At 39.2% G+C, this 16,380-nt stretch overlaps 1 protein-coding gene across 4 annotated transcripts; it reads right to left on the bottom strand.

The window, feature by feature from the left end:
* Nucleotides 1–476: 476 nt before the first annotated feature.
* On the bottom strand, nucleotides 477–16,196 carry ALG12 (ALG12 alpha-1,6-mannosyltransferase). Of its 4 annotated transcripts, none has more exons than XM_033011431.2 (10): nucleotides 15,951–16,196; nucleotides 11,695–11,890; nucleotides 11,411–11,543; nucleotides 10,703–10,876; nucleotides 9,143–9,337; nucleotides 7,704–7,807; nucleotides 7,007–7,230; nucleotides 6,090–6,259; nucleotides 5,834–5,909; nucleotides 477–1,838 (listed from the first exon to the last, which is right to left on the bottom strand). In XM_033011431.2, the coding sequence occupies exons 1-10, from the start codon at nucleotides 16,064–16,066 to the stop codon at nucleotides 1,607–1,609; spliced, it is 1,620 nt and encodes a 539-aa protein (XP_032867322.2). In that variant the 5' UTR covers nucleotides 16,067–16,196; the 3' UTR covers nucleotides 477–1,606. The 4 variants fall into 4 exon arrangements, with proteins under 4 accessions (XP_032867322.2, XP_042648723.1, XP_032867321.1 ...); XM_042792789.1 differs by lacking the exon at nucleotides 15,951–16,196 and adding an exon at nucleotides 15,590–15,909; XM_033011430.2 differs by lacking the exon at nucleotides 15,951–16,196 and adding an exon at nucleotides 15,703–15,909.
* Between the last annotated feature and the right edge of the window lie 184 nt (nucleotides 16,197–16,380).

The raw sequence follows: 16,380 nt of genomic DNA, 5'->3' as shown, positions 1-16,380 counted from the left end.
GTCAATGATTAGGCTTAACATAAGGGCCTACATTCTTACTCAAAAGCTTCCCTTTGTATTGTTCCAAATTCTCAGCTATTTGCACATGTACTTCCTTCTGTCTCCTGTGAATTGTTTGATGTTCAAATTGGCTCTGGAGGAGGCCCTTTTCTTCCAAAGACAAATCAAATAGATAATACTTGAGTGATTTCAATTTCAAGAGCAGAGAGAGACTGGACGAACAAGTTCTGCAGGCTGCCTGTGCCAGATCTGCTCAGCCTGGAAACAGCAGCAGCCACCCACGGGGGGAGCAGGCTCCACCCAACCAGATCAGTTCCTCTGATACACAATCTAGCGAATAAAAAGAAATCGTAGTCCTAAAAACTGAAACGTACACGGGTAAAGGTAGTTCCTGAATGAAGAACACTTTAAGAATTTAAAAAAAAAAAAAAAAACCAAACAAAAAACAAACAAAAAAAAAAAACAACCCCAAAAAATTCAACAAACCAAAACACTTTATTCAGTAAGAATTTTTTGCTCTAGTTTTCATTCAGCAAGGAATAGATTTCTGCCCATGATTATTTCAGCAATACTGATTTTTTTTACATTAATGGAGCTCATCATATTAAAACTGGCCCTAACCAAAATGCTAACATTTTTTCCTTGGTTCACCCCTTAACTTGTTCCATTCAGCAATCTAGGCTTAACAAAATCCTTAACAAAAACATCTAATAAAGAAGAGACTACAGAGCATGCTATTTTATTCTAGTTCATAAAACGTAACACATGGCACATCAGATTATTCCTTTGCAAAGGGACAACTTAATAAAAAAAGGTCAACATCACCTATTTTCTTAAAGTGTATTCAAATGAATATTTTTATAGGTAAATTTTTACACTGCAAATTAAGATAATATCATTACAGCAGAAGAGGGAAACTTAATTTTTTTTTCCTGTGAAATCCAAGCTGATGCTTATTCATGAACTGTCAGAATAAAGATAACCATCCTTTAATACTCAAATCTGTTATGAGACAGTGGTTGTCAGGAGGTTCAACTGATTTTTAAGTGAATCTTTCACTTTAATTAGTTCGGTAGCCTACAGGGCACAATTAGGTATTGTGATGAAGCTACAATGAATATGGCTTTCCTATGTTGATAACATCGTTAAATTTCACACAGGCAGTCTGACAACGGAGGGAGTTACAATCCTGCAGATACATCAAGTAATACATCTTTGCACACACAGATTACATATCAAGTTATTGCCATAGCACAAACCTGTTTCATTATGTGTCTTATATAGGACAATTAGGACATACCTGTGCTACGTTATGAAACAGCTACCCAAACCAAGTAGACAGGTTTTACTTAATACCACTAAACTTGTAGGTAGCCTCTCTCAAATTTATCTAACAATACAACTCAGTATTTGAGTATATACTGACTAGGAATGCATTGTAATATTTATATGAGAAACAGGACGGAGCTGAATACCAATCAGTACAAAGATTTTCCGTGCCTTTCCACAGAAGCTGAACTGCAGTGCTAGAATGACAATTTGCTGCTGTCTTAGATTATTCAGTCATCAACAAAATTACATCAAAAGACTTAATTGAAATTCACAGTCAAGATGATACAGTAAGTTTTTCCAACAGTACTAGTTTTGGTTTCAAATTTAAAGTAAAAGGAGGTAGTGCAGTGAGGTTCAACCCGATTTTACTGATGCCAGGTATATTTGCCAGTGGCCTGTGGGTTGTCTTGTAATGTGATATTTGAAGAGGGTTTGTTTCCATCAGTATGTGTGTGTAAGAAAACATCAACTGGTCTCCTGGTTTAACATCTTCTCTTTTGTCATACCTGTAAAGAATAGAGAAGGCTTATTTACACTCCTCTCTTTACATATTAAACACCTCCATTATCACAAGAGTGTGCAGCATCCAAGATGAAACACAAAAGGAACTAACATTCTCAGCTATATCTCTTGATTAAGTTAACTAGTACAGGAGAATGAAGCAGTATATTTGAAGAGTTTAGGGAGCCAGTCATTTTATGCAAGTCTTTATGCTGCTGTATCAGGACTTTCTCACTAGTCCTCTATATGAGTTCTGTGGAGAAAGGACACCAAACTCAAGACTGTAGAAAACTGGACTAATTTTTAAGTTTTACTCTACTACAACTGCAGTTAGGTTAAGTGTGTGTGTGTGGGGGGGATGTGTTTGGGGATTTTTTGTTTTTGTTGGGGTTTTTTAAATTTTAAAAAAACTGTTATGAGACACTTTAGCAGAAACCTTTCTCTTCTGGTAGTCATACATTAAAGTAGAAGCCTCAGAGAACAGCAGGGAGAGGACTTCCTTGAACACTGTAGAAAAGAAAGAACGGCCTAGCAATTACAGTATTAATTTGGCACTTGTTATTTTGGGGTTCAATTCCCTAATCTACTACATGTTTGGACAGGTCACTTTGGGTCAGTTTTTGTAAACCTGTTTAGGTACCTAAATATATATAAATTATATATTAAAAAAATAGATATAAAAAGTAACTAATGAGTCCTAAAACTATGTAACATGTACACTTACAGTTATTTCTTAAAAGGAGTTATATTCAATCTAGCCATAGAGGGAGTTTACAGGATGAAAAAACAAGTAACTTAAGCATTTGGCAGGGATGTGAAAGATCTAGGTTCAGCCACTTGCCTTCTGATCTCAGCCCAGAACTGAAGTTTGTTATCTCACAGAGCTGTATGAACCTCTCTCATTCTCTAGAAATTGAGACAGATCTCCCTCATTGTCTCAGAAAAGACATGGTTCTACTTCATAATAGTTATTTATTCATTTACTGAAGAGAGTCAGGTGGAATTTATAGCCCAAGGGCTAGGATGCTCATATTGGACATGGCAGCCTGATCAAGTCCTCAGTCCAACAACTTCAAAGGGGAATAATAAGGTAAGACCACCCCAAAACATTCCACAGACTGTTAAGTGTGCTTCCAAAGGTGGGAAACCTGGAATCTAATCTTTGCTCTGTATCCCTGAAAAATGTTCCACGGTAATGCTGGGTAACAGTCCAGAAAACAGAAGTTACGACAGAGGTTACTTACCTTTAGTTTGTTTATGACAAGAGAGTTTTAGGCATCTAACTACAAAAGAGTGTCCATGCTCTGTGACCCCAGTGCAGAGCAGTGCCCAGTTCTTCACCCCTTCTGTTGCCCTTTTCTGTGAACTGTTTTCTACCAGCTTTTGGAGCTCCTATTCTTAGGTACCCGATTCCTCCCATGCATTTCACAAGCAACTGACTCAAGGCTGTGGCTTTTCTTACAGGCATGGACACAGGTAGTGAAGTGGCGGAATCCCAACCCTATGTGCTCTTAAGTGCACCTAGGAGTAAATCCAGGATGCATCTTTTGCCACGTGTCTTTGCAGGCCTGGCCTCTCATCTGCCTGAATTCTCTGTGAAAAACTGGAAACAATCTAAACTTTGTATTTTTAAAACACTCCCTGACAGAGTCATTAGCATTTAAGATATTTAAAGCAAGTACTCTACAGCAAATTAGAGGATTTGTGTGGATTTTTAACTAAAATTTTGTCAACCCAGAACAGGCTGACAGAATCCAGAGGTGTCAATAAACAGACCACATAATGCAGAATTAGACTTTGCATACTGAAGAAGTGCTTGCTTCTGAAAAAAAAAAAAAAAAAAAAAAATTGCATGATAATTTCAACTGGCATTTCCAAAAAGATCACAATACCACTCAGGATGGTACATACATCCAAACTGGCAGAAGGAATGGCATACTTCATAACAACTTTACCAACTACTAATTTTGCATTTTATTCATCAGCAAGTAAAGGGCCTTTCATCTGGCTGCAAGCATTTCTGAATTTTATTATTTTTAAATACTTTAAGCTTACACAGCATATTTATTCCTGGTTCAAAGAGACTGCACTAATTGTAGACAAGATTGTAACACCTGTCCTGTGTAAGAATCTGCATCAAGCTTCTTTCAATCACCCTTTGAAGAAAGATAATGGATCACCTGCATTTTTCTTGAGGCAAATAGATCTAATCTGAGCACACCACTGAAAGCTGTTAACTTTAAGACACTTTTATTTATGGACTGTAGTTATCCTGATGAATCATCAGCCTTCACAGCCACTCCATCCATAAATCTGTTTTCACTTGATGTACACAGTCTGTGAAGATGGTAAATCAGTTTTCACCCATCTGAAAGGCTGTCCCTTCCTTGGCTAAAGAGAAAACGGACAGCTGGTGCCATTAAATTTTGCACTATCGTGCTGTGAGACAAAGTGGTACTTCTGTGTATGATGCTCAGTTGTGGATTTTTTTAATATGAAACTTTATGATGAATCAGCCCTCCCTTAAGGCTTTTTTATGATGAGTAAAGATAAAAGTGAGAGACAAACTGCTCTGTAGCTGCAACACTATGAAACATCCATCAACGACAGGGATATTATTCGTTCACCTTCCAATCCCACTACATTACAGCCTTACAAGCCCAAAACAAGCCAAAACCCCTCCACTTCAAAAAGTTAATTGAAATTAAGCATTGTATTTAGAGAGTAGAGTTGTATTCCGAGTAGTGCGTGTACTTAGGTACATTCAAAAAACAAAGATTGGAACAATTCAGATATCATGCGTGTTCTATCACTTGTACTCCAATAGTTTAATGTCTCCTTCTGACTGTTCATGGCTTAAAACTTTCTCCAGATTGGACATGCAAAAAACAGTTTGAAATAAACACTGAATTGGTAACCGTGAAGGCAATTCAGCTTTAAACTGTCTGCACCCTCACAATATTTTAAGAGAGCACGGAAATAAAATAAGGCACAGCAAGCTCAATTACTTTTATAATTTCCTCAGAAGCATACTTTTCCCTTCTTCCTCTTTATTTCCAAAATACTTTTATCTCTAAACATGCTAAAAATTAAATCATGTTTGTTCATCTGATCCTGAAGACTAACTGGGAAAAAAGAACTGCATGCTAAGAGTACTTCTTAAGCCAAAATCTGCTTGTATTGCTTTTGTTTTGTGCAAGTATGAAATGAGGCTTTGTGTTACTTTCTGCCAAAATATTTTCATTAAGAAGACATTTTAAATTAGAAACCTACACTTCAGCTGAAGAGCTAGGCCTAAAAATCAGAAAGGTGCCTTATTTTGGTCTGCATCCTGAAAAGCAAACAATGCAATGCCATCCCACAAATGTCTCCTGCTACTAATTTAAATACTCTGATTCTTAAAACTGTTTGTACATCACTGCTGGTCATGGTAACAAAGCACTCAACTGCTTTCTCTCGGAACCAATGAATGTGACCAACAGTCCACAACAGCAACTTCAATGCTATCTATGTGAAGGATGTTCCACACAAAAAACTTTGGATATTAATATGCAGATAAGCCTCATGTTGCCACACATCATTCAAAAACAAACAGAATTCTGAGATACCCCCACAATTATATACACTGTTCTGCCGAGACCAGAAAAGTATTCATCTACAGCTCTGTTTTACAAGATCTAGTGAGATATCAAATGTAGCTGTATTAAGGACACTGATGTTTTCATAAGCTAACAATTTTTTGCACTGATGTATTTAAACAATTCTATGCTATTCAGACAAACTAGAACCAACCAAAACAATTTTAAAAACATTACAGTGCTCTATTTCTGAAATAGCAACATTGTCTACATCAAAATTCTCTGGATTCACGTTTTCTTGACCTGGCTTAATAAATATGCTGTACCAGAAACTGCAACTGTGAATCCTGCCCCTGTGCATATACAAAAAAGGAAAAAGCTGGCTCTTGTCTTCAGATCAAAATACTTCGTTCATAACATACCTCCAATCTGAATTGATTTCTAGAAACCGGGAAACTCCTGTTTGTGCTGCAGCCACATCAATATGAACAGATACATCTACATAAATAAAGAAAACAAAATAGTTTCAGAATTCTTCTATGAACACTCTGATTCATAGATTAACAAAACAGTGACAGAAAAGATGCACGTAAGTAGTGTGAAGAATTAATAGCCAATACATGCAAAAAGGCCTGTAATTGAAATTAGGTGAACATACCTCAAACGAGCTTTACATACCTGCTGTTGAAGGTACCAACTCATGCAACTTCTGAATTGCCACTCCTCCAGGATAATTGAAATGTGAAACATATAAAGATGTTCCTGAATAAGCAGCATTAACTAGAAGATGCATTATAACAAAGAAAGATCCCAGTTTGTATAGCCAGAATTTCCGGTAGTTATTCAGACTGTTAAGGGAGGCAAAAATGAGCAATAAATTGTTATTTTTATTTCATACTGGTCATTGGCTATTGTGACAGAACTTTTACAAAAACTCCATTGCTAGATAACAAAGATTAATGCAAACTTTATTACAATCCCATGTATGGAATATATTTATTATCCATTTCTAAAAGACTAGCTTCTAGTGACATTTAAATTAGAATAGTCTTAGTAATAAAGCCAATACAAGCTCATCAATAAAGTTAAGTATTTATGTGTTTAAAACCTTTAGTGATGAATGTATTCTCTTTCAAAGAAGTTCAGAGTTTAACTTCAATATGTTTACTCAATATACCCAAGTTTAACTATTTAATACAAACTACAAGTTTCCTGAGAACTACCTGTGTATTAAACTATCTCCTAAAGTAAGTTATGTTAATGACATAGTAGTACACTGCAGTGTGTCTTTTTCTCTGGTGGATAAAAATAAACTGAATTGTAACGGCACAAAGTAAAAGCAAGGCTCTCTTCTCAACACTGCCCCAGATTTGCCAAATGGTCCTGTCAAATCATTTAACTTCGCTTTGTTTCTATTCCCCTCATTAGTCAAATGGGTACAATGATACAGACATCCTTTCTAAAGCATATTAAGATCTCAAGATGATCCAGATTCCAAGATGGATACAAGTGCATAAAATAGTAATAATAGTTATTGCTTTTCTTTTGTATTTTCAGAGAAAAAAAAAAAAAAACAAATAGAATTTTGAACTTACATTCGTGAGCACATTTTAGCAGCCACTATGTTGAAGACAGGGAAAGTATATATGATAAAACGCAGCTCTTTGTGTGGGAGAAATGAATACAAGAAAATAAAACCCAGTGCTGGCAAAAGTAATATCCGAGTTCTCTTTTCTGCTACACCCAAAGGTACAAATATAATGCTGCATCCCAAAGCACGAGGCAGCGCTGAATAGAAATACCACAAGAAGGGGGAGGTCTTCAAGGTGAAAAGGAGAGTTAAGGATGCTTTCACCGCTAACAAGTAACTGTTCTTCACAGTAGTACATGCAAATACACAGTATACTTTTTGTATATCCCATTCTCCCAGGCATTTGGTTCCCTGCGTTACCCTCTGAGAAATAAAAGCAGCTGCCTAACTATGTTCATATCACCAAAGAGAGGCATAACAAATGGCGCCAATGATGAGCAACATGAAAAACCAAGGGGACAAAACTTGGCTTTACATTGGTAGAACACAAAGAAGCAAGAAGGAACAGTCAGTGGAGGAAATTTAAAATTTATGGAACGATTTAAGAAACAGACATTGTCTCATAAACTTCAAATAATGAAATACTAGATGAAAAGTAGAATTTAACACTCTAACTGAGTCTCAGGAATAGGTTACATCAAGTCTTTACTTTGGCTGGTAGTGTTCAATAGATCATTTTCCCCGGATGTTTCAAAGGATACTCCCCAGTTGGAACTTTTGTTTAAAATTGTATTATACCAGAGCACTTTCCCCTCAGGCCACACAAGTGACCTCCAAAATAGAGAATCCACAGCAACTGTTAGCCCTAAAAGAATTAAAGAAATACAAATCTGCGTGAATTAAAAACTAGAGAAAAGCAAACTAGCACATCCAAATTGCACATTTACTGATGAGATCAACATAAATTGCAACATGCATTGTAAGCCTCACCCAAAGCCACAGAGAAGGTTGAATCTGTCTGTCTTGCAGTGGAAATGCAGGGAAGGGAGGCACTTCTTAATAGAAGTCTTAACAGAAGCATGTTAGCTAGGAATCTGATTGAGATTCACCCCACTCCAACTCCAGGTGTGAAAAGCAGTGGTCTAATTAAAGTTGGTTTTATAAGAATATTAGAGCATTAAATGTAAGAAGCTCAGGTTAACTTCAAATGGTACTAAATGGATTTTTACAGTAAAGCTGATAAGAAAAACAGTATCTAGAAGTTTGCTACTACTTATTAGGCGGGAGGGAAGAAGTAGGATAAGGGATGAAAGGCAAAAAGACAGGAAAAGCAGCAAATCCATTGGTCTCATCTCCTCTGCTCAGATCTGCGAAAACTGCTCTGGTATTTAAGAAGTTTGCCCAGAGATGGAATGGGAGTACCAGTGACTAATTCCTGTTGGACCTCCAAACTCTTATGCTGTGAGGTGTCACCAAATGCACCTGGCACGATCTTTTACTGTTTCTACTGTTCATGCTGTAGAAGGTACAGCACACTAGCAGAGGTCATCATGAGGCATCTGACAACAGCATGTTTTAATAAGGTAGGCTGGCAGAGAAGCTTAGAGTATTTATGCGCGTATGCATGAGCCTTCCATGGATGGGTAGAGACAAGGGGATTTTTCAACCACTGTAGCATGAATAATCAATTAAACTATTAAAATTAATATAATAAAGAAACAGAGTTGAACTGTGACTCTCCCCACAACTGTCTTGATCAGTATCCTTGTCTGTCATATTATTTTATCCTGGGATTCAGCTTATCGTCATGGCAATAGATACTACAACTGATAATGCACATGTAGCTACAGCCAGGTACTAATTATATTAAAGTCAGCTTGCATGTCTGAGCCATTTTAAGACCAGGACATTATACTACAAGCATCTAAAGGCAGGGGTCACAGTATATTTCTACTGCTCTGTGCACACCTCTCCTGGTTTGGGCTGGAATAAAGTTCATGTTCGTTTGGCAGCTGGAGGAGCTCACACAGAAATTTTTAATGAAATAAACGCTCTTGTCATATTACTAGCAAATGGAATTAAAAAAAAAAAAAAAAAAAAAAAAAGCCCTGAGGGCCAGGTCACCAGAGGAGTCAGTCAAATCTCCAGACTTCTGTTGAATTTACTATCTGGCATTTGTTTATTCCAAGTAAACACTTACCCAACCAAAAAATTCCAGCAGGAACAGCATGGGAAAGCACCTTGAAAATGGAGATTCTTTTAGTTAATAATGTCACCAGGAGCATGAGGCCTAAGAATATGCAGAGCTCTGATCTGAAGACTATAATTGCCAAAGCTGAGAACCAAATGAATGGCCTTTGTTTTTGCTGTATCCAAAACGTCAATGCCAGGAGCACTGCAAAAATAAAGTACACTGTCTGACACACTGAACTACTCGATTTCTAAAGGGCAACAATTTTCTCAATGCTGGCATCTTGTTCCTCTAACTTCCCACCAAGCCTCTCTTGGTCTTCCTACTACTACTAGTCTAGAATTTCTTCCTGCTAGAGAAATGTAATTTGGAATAACACAAACTTTCTACTACTGATGCTTTAGTAATTATAATAGTGTAACTGCAGAAAGAACACCTGGGAACTCTTCCTAAACAGCATATCTAACAGGTTTTGGGGAAAAAAAAAAGGCAAACAACAAACAAATCCAAACCTTAAGGGAGTACTAAAAGGTCTTTCAAACTAAGATTCATAATTATTATTGCTCAGTATCAGCTGAAGAGTTAGATTATTCTCTTGGCTGAGTATATCCTGTATTCATGATAACACCACCCTATTTCAAATATAAAAAAGAGACTGCAGACTACCGCTCAGGGAGAAGGAGCTATAAATCCATTTGCATGGTTAGCTGGGAGTCACACCATATCTCTACAGATGAAGTTGCCTCTACTTTTTCACAGTTTAAATCACATGATAATACTGACCACATAGTAAAGTGGTCATGATCCTAAGGAAAATGTGTAAAATATTAATAGTGCAAAACCATGAAACAACTTGTATTTTTTAATATCTGCAGAAATTACCTGAGAAGTATTACTACACTGTATTTATCTGACAATTCAACTGCTTTTTGTTTTTCAATTCTGATCTACACAGGTTCTTACACCAACCTCATGATTTCATTAGTAGAATAACTTGCACTGAAGCATTAAGTGACTCAGCTAATATCTGTCACATGGTTAATCTTCCCTCTCATCATCTCTGGGGAAAAATTGTATGTGTAGAGTAAGGTTTTGACTCTGCTTTTTTCCCCCCTTAAGAGTACAAACTGCTACATTTGTAAGTAACTCCAGAAGAGGAAGGCTGAGAGGTTGCGGTGGGAGTTTGTTGCACAGTCTCGTGATAAAGCCGTTTCCTGTGTAGACCAAGTTCTCAGACTTTTTAACTGCAGTCGTACCTTCTGCCTTTCCAATAGCTCTGTTTTATGCATCAGATGTGCACTCAAACCTCAAGTTAACCAAGGCCGTCTGACAAAATCCAAAATCCACATACACTCAGATTCAATAAAACTTGATTCAACAGTCATTGTAAGTGCATACAGTAAAAGAACACAATAGAAAGAAATCAAAACTGCTTAAGTTTTCTAGTTTTGTTATCACATGGTTTAATCAAGCACTAATATTAGTTTGGTCTGATCACACATTTTCTGTGCTTTGATATATTTGAGAAGAATTTTTGTATTTTAAAATTATTCTTATACAAATACTTACCAAAAGGAAGTGCAAACACGTTAGGGAGAGTTCGTGTACAGTAAAACATCAAATGAAACTGAGTAACAGTGATGAGACAGAAAATTGTTGATGTAGTTGCTCCAAACTGCTTTCTAACTTCTTTCTGCAACTTCCATAATGTGTAAATCACACTGAGACCCAAGCTTCCTCGGACTATTAGAAGAATAAAAATGGGAAGTAAGAGTAATATCAGATGGATCACTGATGAACAACCATGTTATGTAACGTAATGGGAAGAAGTTACAAAGGTAATACTGAAGATATCACAATATAACCCAATTCAAAGAAAAAACAAAACAAAACCAAAACTTCCCCATTAGTTTATCTGTTTTACTGTACCTTTAACTTGTCTGATACTTTTGCACAAACATCAATGCTTCTATGCCCAAGTTAAACAGTATTTCCTGAAGCGTACATGGAAGCACACATGAGAATATATTCTTTGAAGGCACTTGTTTTTTCTACATTGACATTCATTACCACAGATTTTCTCTGTGCTGTTAGTTACACCAAAGAGGGGGTGGAATTGCCATGATGGCTCTAAGTACCTACAGTTTGCAAAATCCCTCATTAAGGAAAAGAATATCTCATTTTAACCATTGATCCAAACACTGAATGTTGTAACAATGTCACCCATTAGTCCAGCAGTAAAAACATCTCTATTCTGCCTATTTAAAGTTCTCATACCTATCAGCTGGGAGTAAAACTTGGACATTCTTAGCACAGAAAGTACATATATAGCTGGGCTGGAAAGTGCAGCAATAAAAATTGGTCCAAGGAAGGTTCTTGGGACAACTCCAGGAAATTCATGATGGTCGTACTGCAAAAAGGAAAATCTAAGTAAGATAGGCAAATCAGGAACAAAGGAAAACTGAGATAAATCGTATTCACACTGCATTTATCATACTCATAAAGCAGGGAACTGCAATCTTCAACCATGTACAAGAAAGAACACCTTCTTTCCAATTTACCTTATCCAAGTCCAGTTGGTGGTACACCACATCATGGATGGCTTGTAGGTTAAAGCTTTCCTCCACTTTCGTAAAAGGACAGACAGTTAAATGAACAAAGGCCACAACAATAATCAGCAGCAGCAATGGGAATGATCGCCCACTCGAGCTCCTCTTCTGAGCCATATTGGGTTCAAAATTCACATATATTCTATTACTAGTAAAAAGACAATAATAAAAAAAAACATTAATAACATGGTATGAAGCGTACAGACAGAAAAAGAAAGACTAATAACACAAGGAAAACATACTACAGTATTGTAAAAGTTTAAACAAAGACTAATAAGTTAATCAATCCCTTTTTTTTTTTTAATACTTTATATGAATTGAGTAGATAGCCCAAAACATATTCAAGCAGCATTTCAGGATTTATACCACCTTCTATAAATGTAAAGCGTTCAGTTTTCACCTAAAAAAACTCAAATGTAGACCCTACTTAAGAAAATATTTCCCTTTGCATCCCATACTGCCACCACTGCTGAGACTTGCCACCTCAATTACGTTTGCACTTTGTGGGAGAGACAGCTTTGTAATTTGCTCTCCCTTTAATCTCACACTGGACTTACACATGATCTTTCGAACATACTCTCTCGTCTGTCTACTACTCTGAAACTAGTGGGAGAAGAACCACGAGGATGAGAAATTGCTCGGAACAGAGAACTTTGATCTTTTGTCAGCCGCTAGGTCCGGGCTCAGCCAGCAAAGGACGAATCCCCCTTGGCACCCACACCACGTGTCATTATGGCATGAGATGGTCTGAACCTCATCCTTCGCTATCCTACCCACAAATGAAGGCCATCTCTCCCTAGCGCTTAATTTAACAACACTGTGCTGAGCTATTCTTCTGGTAGTATTTATGATGTATTTTATCATGATGATAAAGTCATGTGTCCAGGTGATGGCAGAGCAAATAAAGCAGAGGCATTGTCATGGGTAAACAGCTCATCTTTTCTAGTTTCAGATTACAAACCACTTAAAACGTTCTTTTCCGTGACCATTTCCAGCAAAAACATGGTAATCTACTTCATGTTCTTTAAGTTTAAGCTTTCCATTTTTTCTAAGTTTACAATTTAATAAAAGACAAGAGATTTCGGTTATTGCTATTGTTGTCTATTCTCACAGAAACAAAACTTTAAAAACAGCACCTGTTAGGTACAACTGGGGATTTGGTTAGAGATGTTTTCTCCCATGTTTTGGTCTAAATATGTCCATCAAAGAGATGTAAGATAGTTGGCAGATTTGCCAGGATCACTTAGCAACTGCCTCCTAGAGTTAGCTTTTCCTGAATTGATGTTTGTCCTGCTCATTAATAAAGACAAATAAAAGAGTGAGTTGATTTTCCCTTATTTTCACAGCTGACACCAATAAATCCTGAAATTTGTGTACTTCCTATATATAAAATAATATGCAAATACATGCAATTTATCTCACTGATTGCATCACATCTGATTGCTGCTGCTGCAGACTGTAACTGAAGCTCTAACCCTGAGCTCAAAGACAAAGAGTTCTGTGGTAGGTCCTTACGATTTTTGGCTTGTTTAGCAATGGCAAGAGCTTAAATAAACACAACATCCCAGGAAGTGGGAAGTAAGTCTTTTTAATCTGTGCCTAGTATTACTTCTTTACAAGGATGGATAAAAATGGGCTATGCTACGACAGTCCTTTTTCCACAGCAGTGGTAAAAAAGGTATGGGAGTGTCACCAGCAGCACTTCAAGAAGCATTTGGCAGGAATTAAGCCTCTGCACTGGGCAATTTATCTTGAACAATTTTTTGTCTCTAGAAAGCTTGCTTGCTGAATTCTTCCAATAAATACAGAGGAATCTCACATTTCTGGCCAAACTTGCTCAAGAGACAAACAGACACTGAAGGATCAATTCACCGCTGCATATAGCAATACGGGCACTGGAGTAGCTCGTGCGCCATGTGAAGCAGCATGTAAACACACCAGCAACGTAGGTACTCCTCACTCCCAATTTGCGGATTCTTAACATTTCAGATATTTTAGGACCCAGTGAATCCTTGTAAAACAACCCAAATGCCAAGAATCTCTTATTTTTACCTCCTTATCAGTTGTGTAATGAAAAGATGTTACCTTCACTTACAAATACTGCATTCCTTATACTCTGATCACTCACCAATATAGCCTGCTCCTGACATCTTTAGTTGATCAGCGCATGAATAATCAGTCCCCAACTTCCTAAATCATCAGAATGACAGGGAAGCTACATATCTCATACACAGTTTATAACAAAGCTTTGTTTTATCTTGTTGCTTCCAATCCTTTTTGTATGCCTTTAGCAAGTAAGCTTGCCAGCCTACTCATACATTTTGAAGATAATTATATGCATAATACATACCGAGATTCCCTGAAGGGAAACACGTTAGAAGATAAAAAAAACAAAGCGTGAAAACAACACCTAGGTTTCCGAGATAAAGCCTCATAAATTTAGTGGTGTTGTCAGGACTCAGGATAACTTTCTGTTGAAAACTGATGCTGACAAACCTCAAAATTCAACTGGAAATTATCAAGACAGGTAGACACTGAATTTGATATTTAAAATGCATTTGCTATATAAAGGCAAAATACTTGCAACTACAGCTTTTATTTTTAAATGCCAAAAACACAGAAACGTATTTTCACTTATTAAAAATATTTTAATAACAAATGTTAGAGGAGTATCATAAGCAAATACAAATTGTTTTATCCATCATTAATGTTCTAATAAATTTTGAAGAATCTTCCCAGGACTGTACAACGTGGCCACACTTACTCCTCCCAGATCAAGACTCAATCACAGAGGAACAGAGATTTTCAACATAAAGAATTCATCCCTTCCTGGGATTAAACTGGGTGAAAATAAATTGTTTTCTTACATTAAAAAAAGGTTGAAGTACTTGCATAAAAAAGGGCTTATTATTTTTCTATACTTTTTCCTGTGGAAGTGTCACTAGTTCCAATAATGAACTTTTTACTCTCCCCATGAAAAATGTACTATATATAGCTCACTTATGTTTTTCAGACACTCTTCAGTAGAAATACGTTAGAGTTTGGCAGCCAAACTGCATGTTGAAACTGTCTAGAGGGGCTGCCCTTCACTCCCTCACACACTCTGTATGCGGGTATCTCAGCAGAACCACCAAGAGCATCCCACCATAAAGTCCTCCCTCTTTGGCTTGATCTAGCTCTGGTAAAACCTACGCTGTATTATCTTCCATTTTCATGGGTTTTTCCCTATGATTTAATAGCTCTTCCAACTTTGCTCTAAAGCTAGCTTCTGAATGAGGTCAGATTTAAAGCTTGTACTTGCTGGGATTGTTTTTATTCCTTTCTAAGAAGGAACACAGCAGTTGATATTTTTATGTACGTTTCCCCATGAGCTTTGGGACTGGCTGAAAAAAAAAAAAAAAGTAATACAAAGAAGGAAAAGTTGAGGTAGAAAACGAAGCCTGGGACAGCACCACGTATGACGAAGCTACGTGATTCTTCAGGCAAGGGAAGAAATGCACAGAACGCTCTCGACTGAAAAAAAAAAGGCAAACAAACAAAACAAACAAAACAAACAAACAAAAAACAAACAAAACAAACAAACAAACAAACAAACAAAAAAAAAAAAAAAAAAAAAAAACGAAAAAACAAACAAACGAAAAACAAACCAAACCAACCAACCAACCACCAACCAACCAACCAACCCCCAGCCCCTGCGCCCGCCCGCTACCCCACGGCGCCCCAGACACCCTCGCCGCGTGGGGCCGACCCCCCCTAGCGGCCGGCCCCGCGGGGGACACGCAGCCACGCACCCGCGGGTCGCCCCCGCGCCTCGCCGCAGCTGGCGGCCGGGCCAGGCGGGACCCACCGAGCTCAGCCCCCAAGGAACGGCGCCTTACGGTCGGTCTTTTTAACCCGCTGCCCCTCGGGTCGCGCCCGGGACGTTTGGAGGCGAGACCGCGACGTCGCCCCGCCGCTTACCGCAGCCACCGGCACCGCCGCCGCGGCGGAGCCGGGCCCGCCCGCTGACAGGACGGGCGCCCCGCGGGAGGCGGAGGGGCCCACCTAGCAGCGCCTCCGCGGGAGACGGGGCTGACGGGGCCGGCCCCTGGCCGGGCTGCGGCGGGCGAGCGGGCCCCGTTGCCTCCGCTCCGCTCCGCTCCCCCTCACGCGCGCGCGCAGACGACCGCTACCACCCACCCGCCGGCCCGGCCCGGCCCCGCACTCACCGCACGCTTATCCACGTGTCCGCCCCGCAGCGGGAGGGGGCGGGAGGCGGGGGGAGGCCGCCCCGCGGCCACGTGACCTCGCCTCCGGCCAGCCATGTTAGGTGAGGGCAGAGCATGCCCCCGGCAGCCACAGGGCTCTGGGGGCCGCCGCCGAGGACAAATGGCGGACGGATCCGAAGCCCCTACGGAGCTCCCGTCTGCCCATCCTCACGATGGCGGCAGCGCGCGGGGCGGTCCATCCCTAAGCAAGCGGTCTACCGCGCCCCGCCCCCGCTCGGCTCTAGGCGCACGCGGGGCGCTCCGATTGGTCCGGAGCGTGGCGGGCGCTGATTGGCCCACGTGTCCCGCCCCCCTCCCGCCACGCTCCCCTGCCTACACCAACGAGCGCCCGCGGTTGCGAGCGTGCGTGGCGCTGACGCGGAAATCCGAA

The sequence above is a fragment of the Tyto alba genome, unplaced genomic scaffold (genome assembly GCF_018691265.1).
Source record: "Tyto alba isolate M040663 unplaced genomic scaffold, T.alba_DEE_v4.0 Super-Scaffold_2, whole genome shotgun sequence".
Classification (NCBI taxonomy): domain Eukaryota; kingdom Metazoa; phylum Chordata; class Aves; order Strigiformes; family Tytonidae; genus Tyto; species Tyto alba.
The sequence above is the reverse complement of the archived record's forward strand: the minus strand, read 5'-3'. Positions and strand labels throughout refer to the sequence as shown.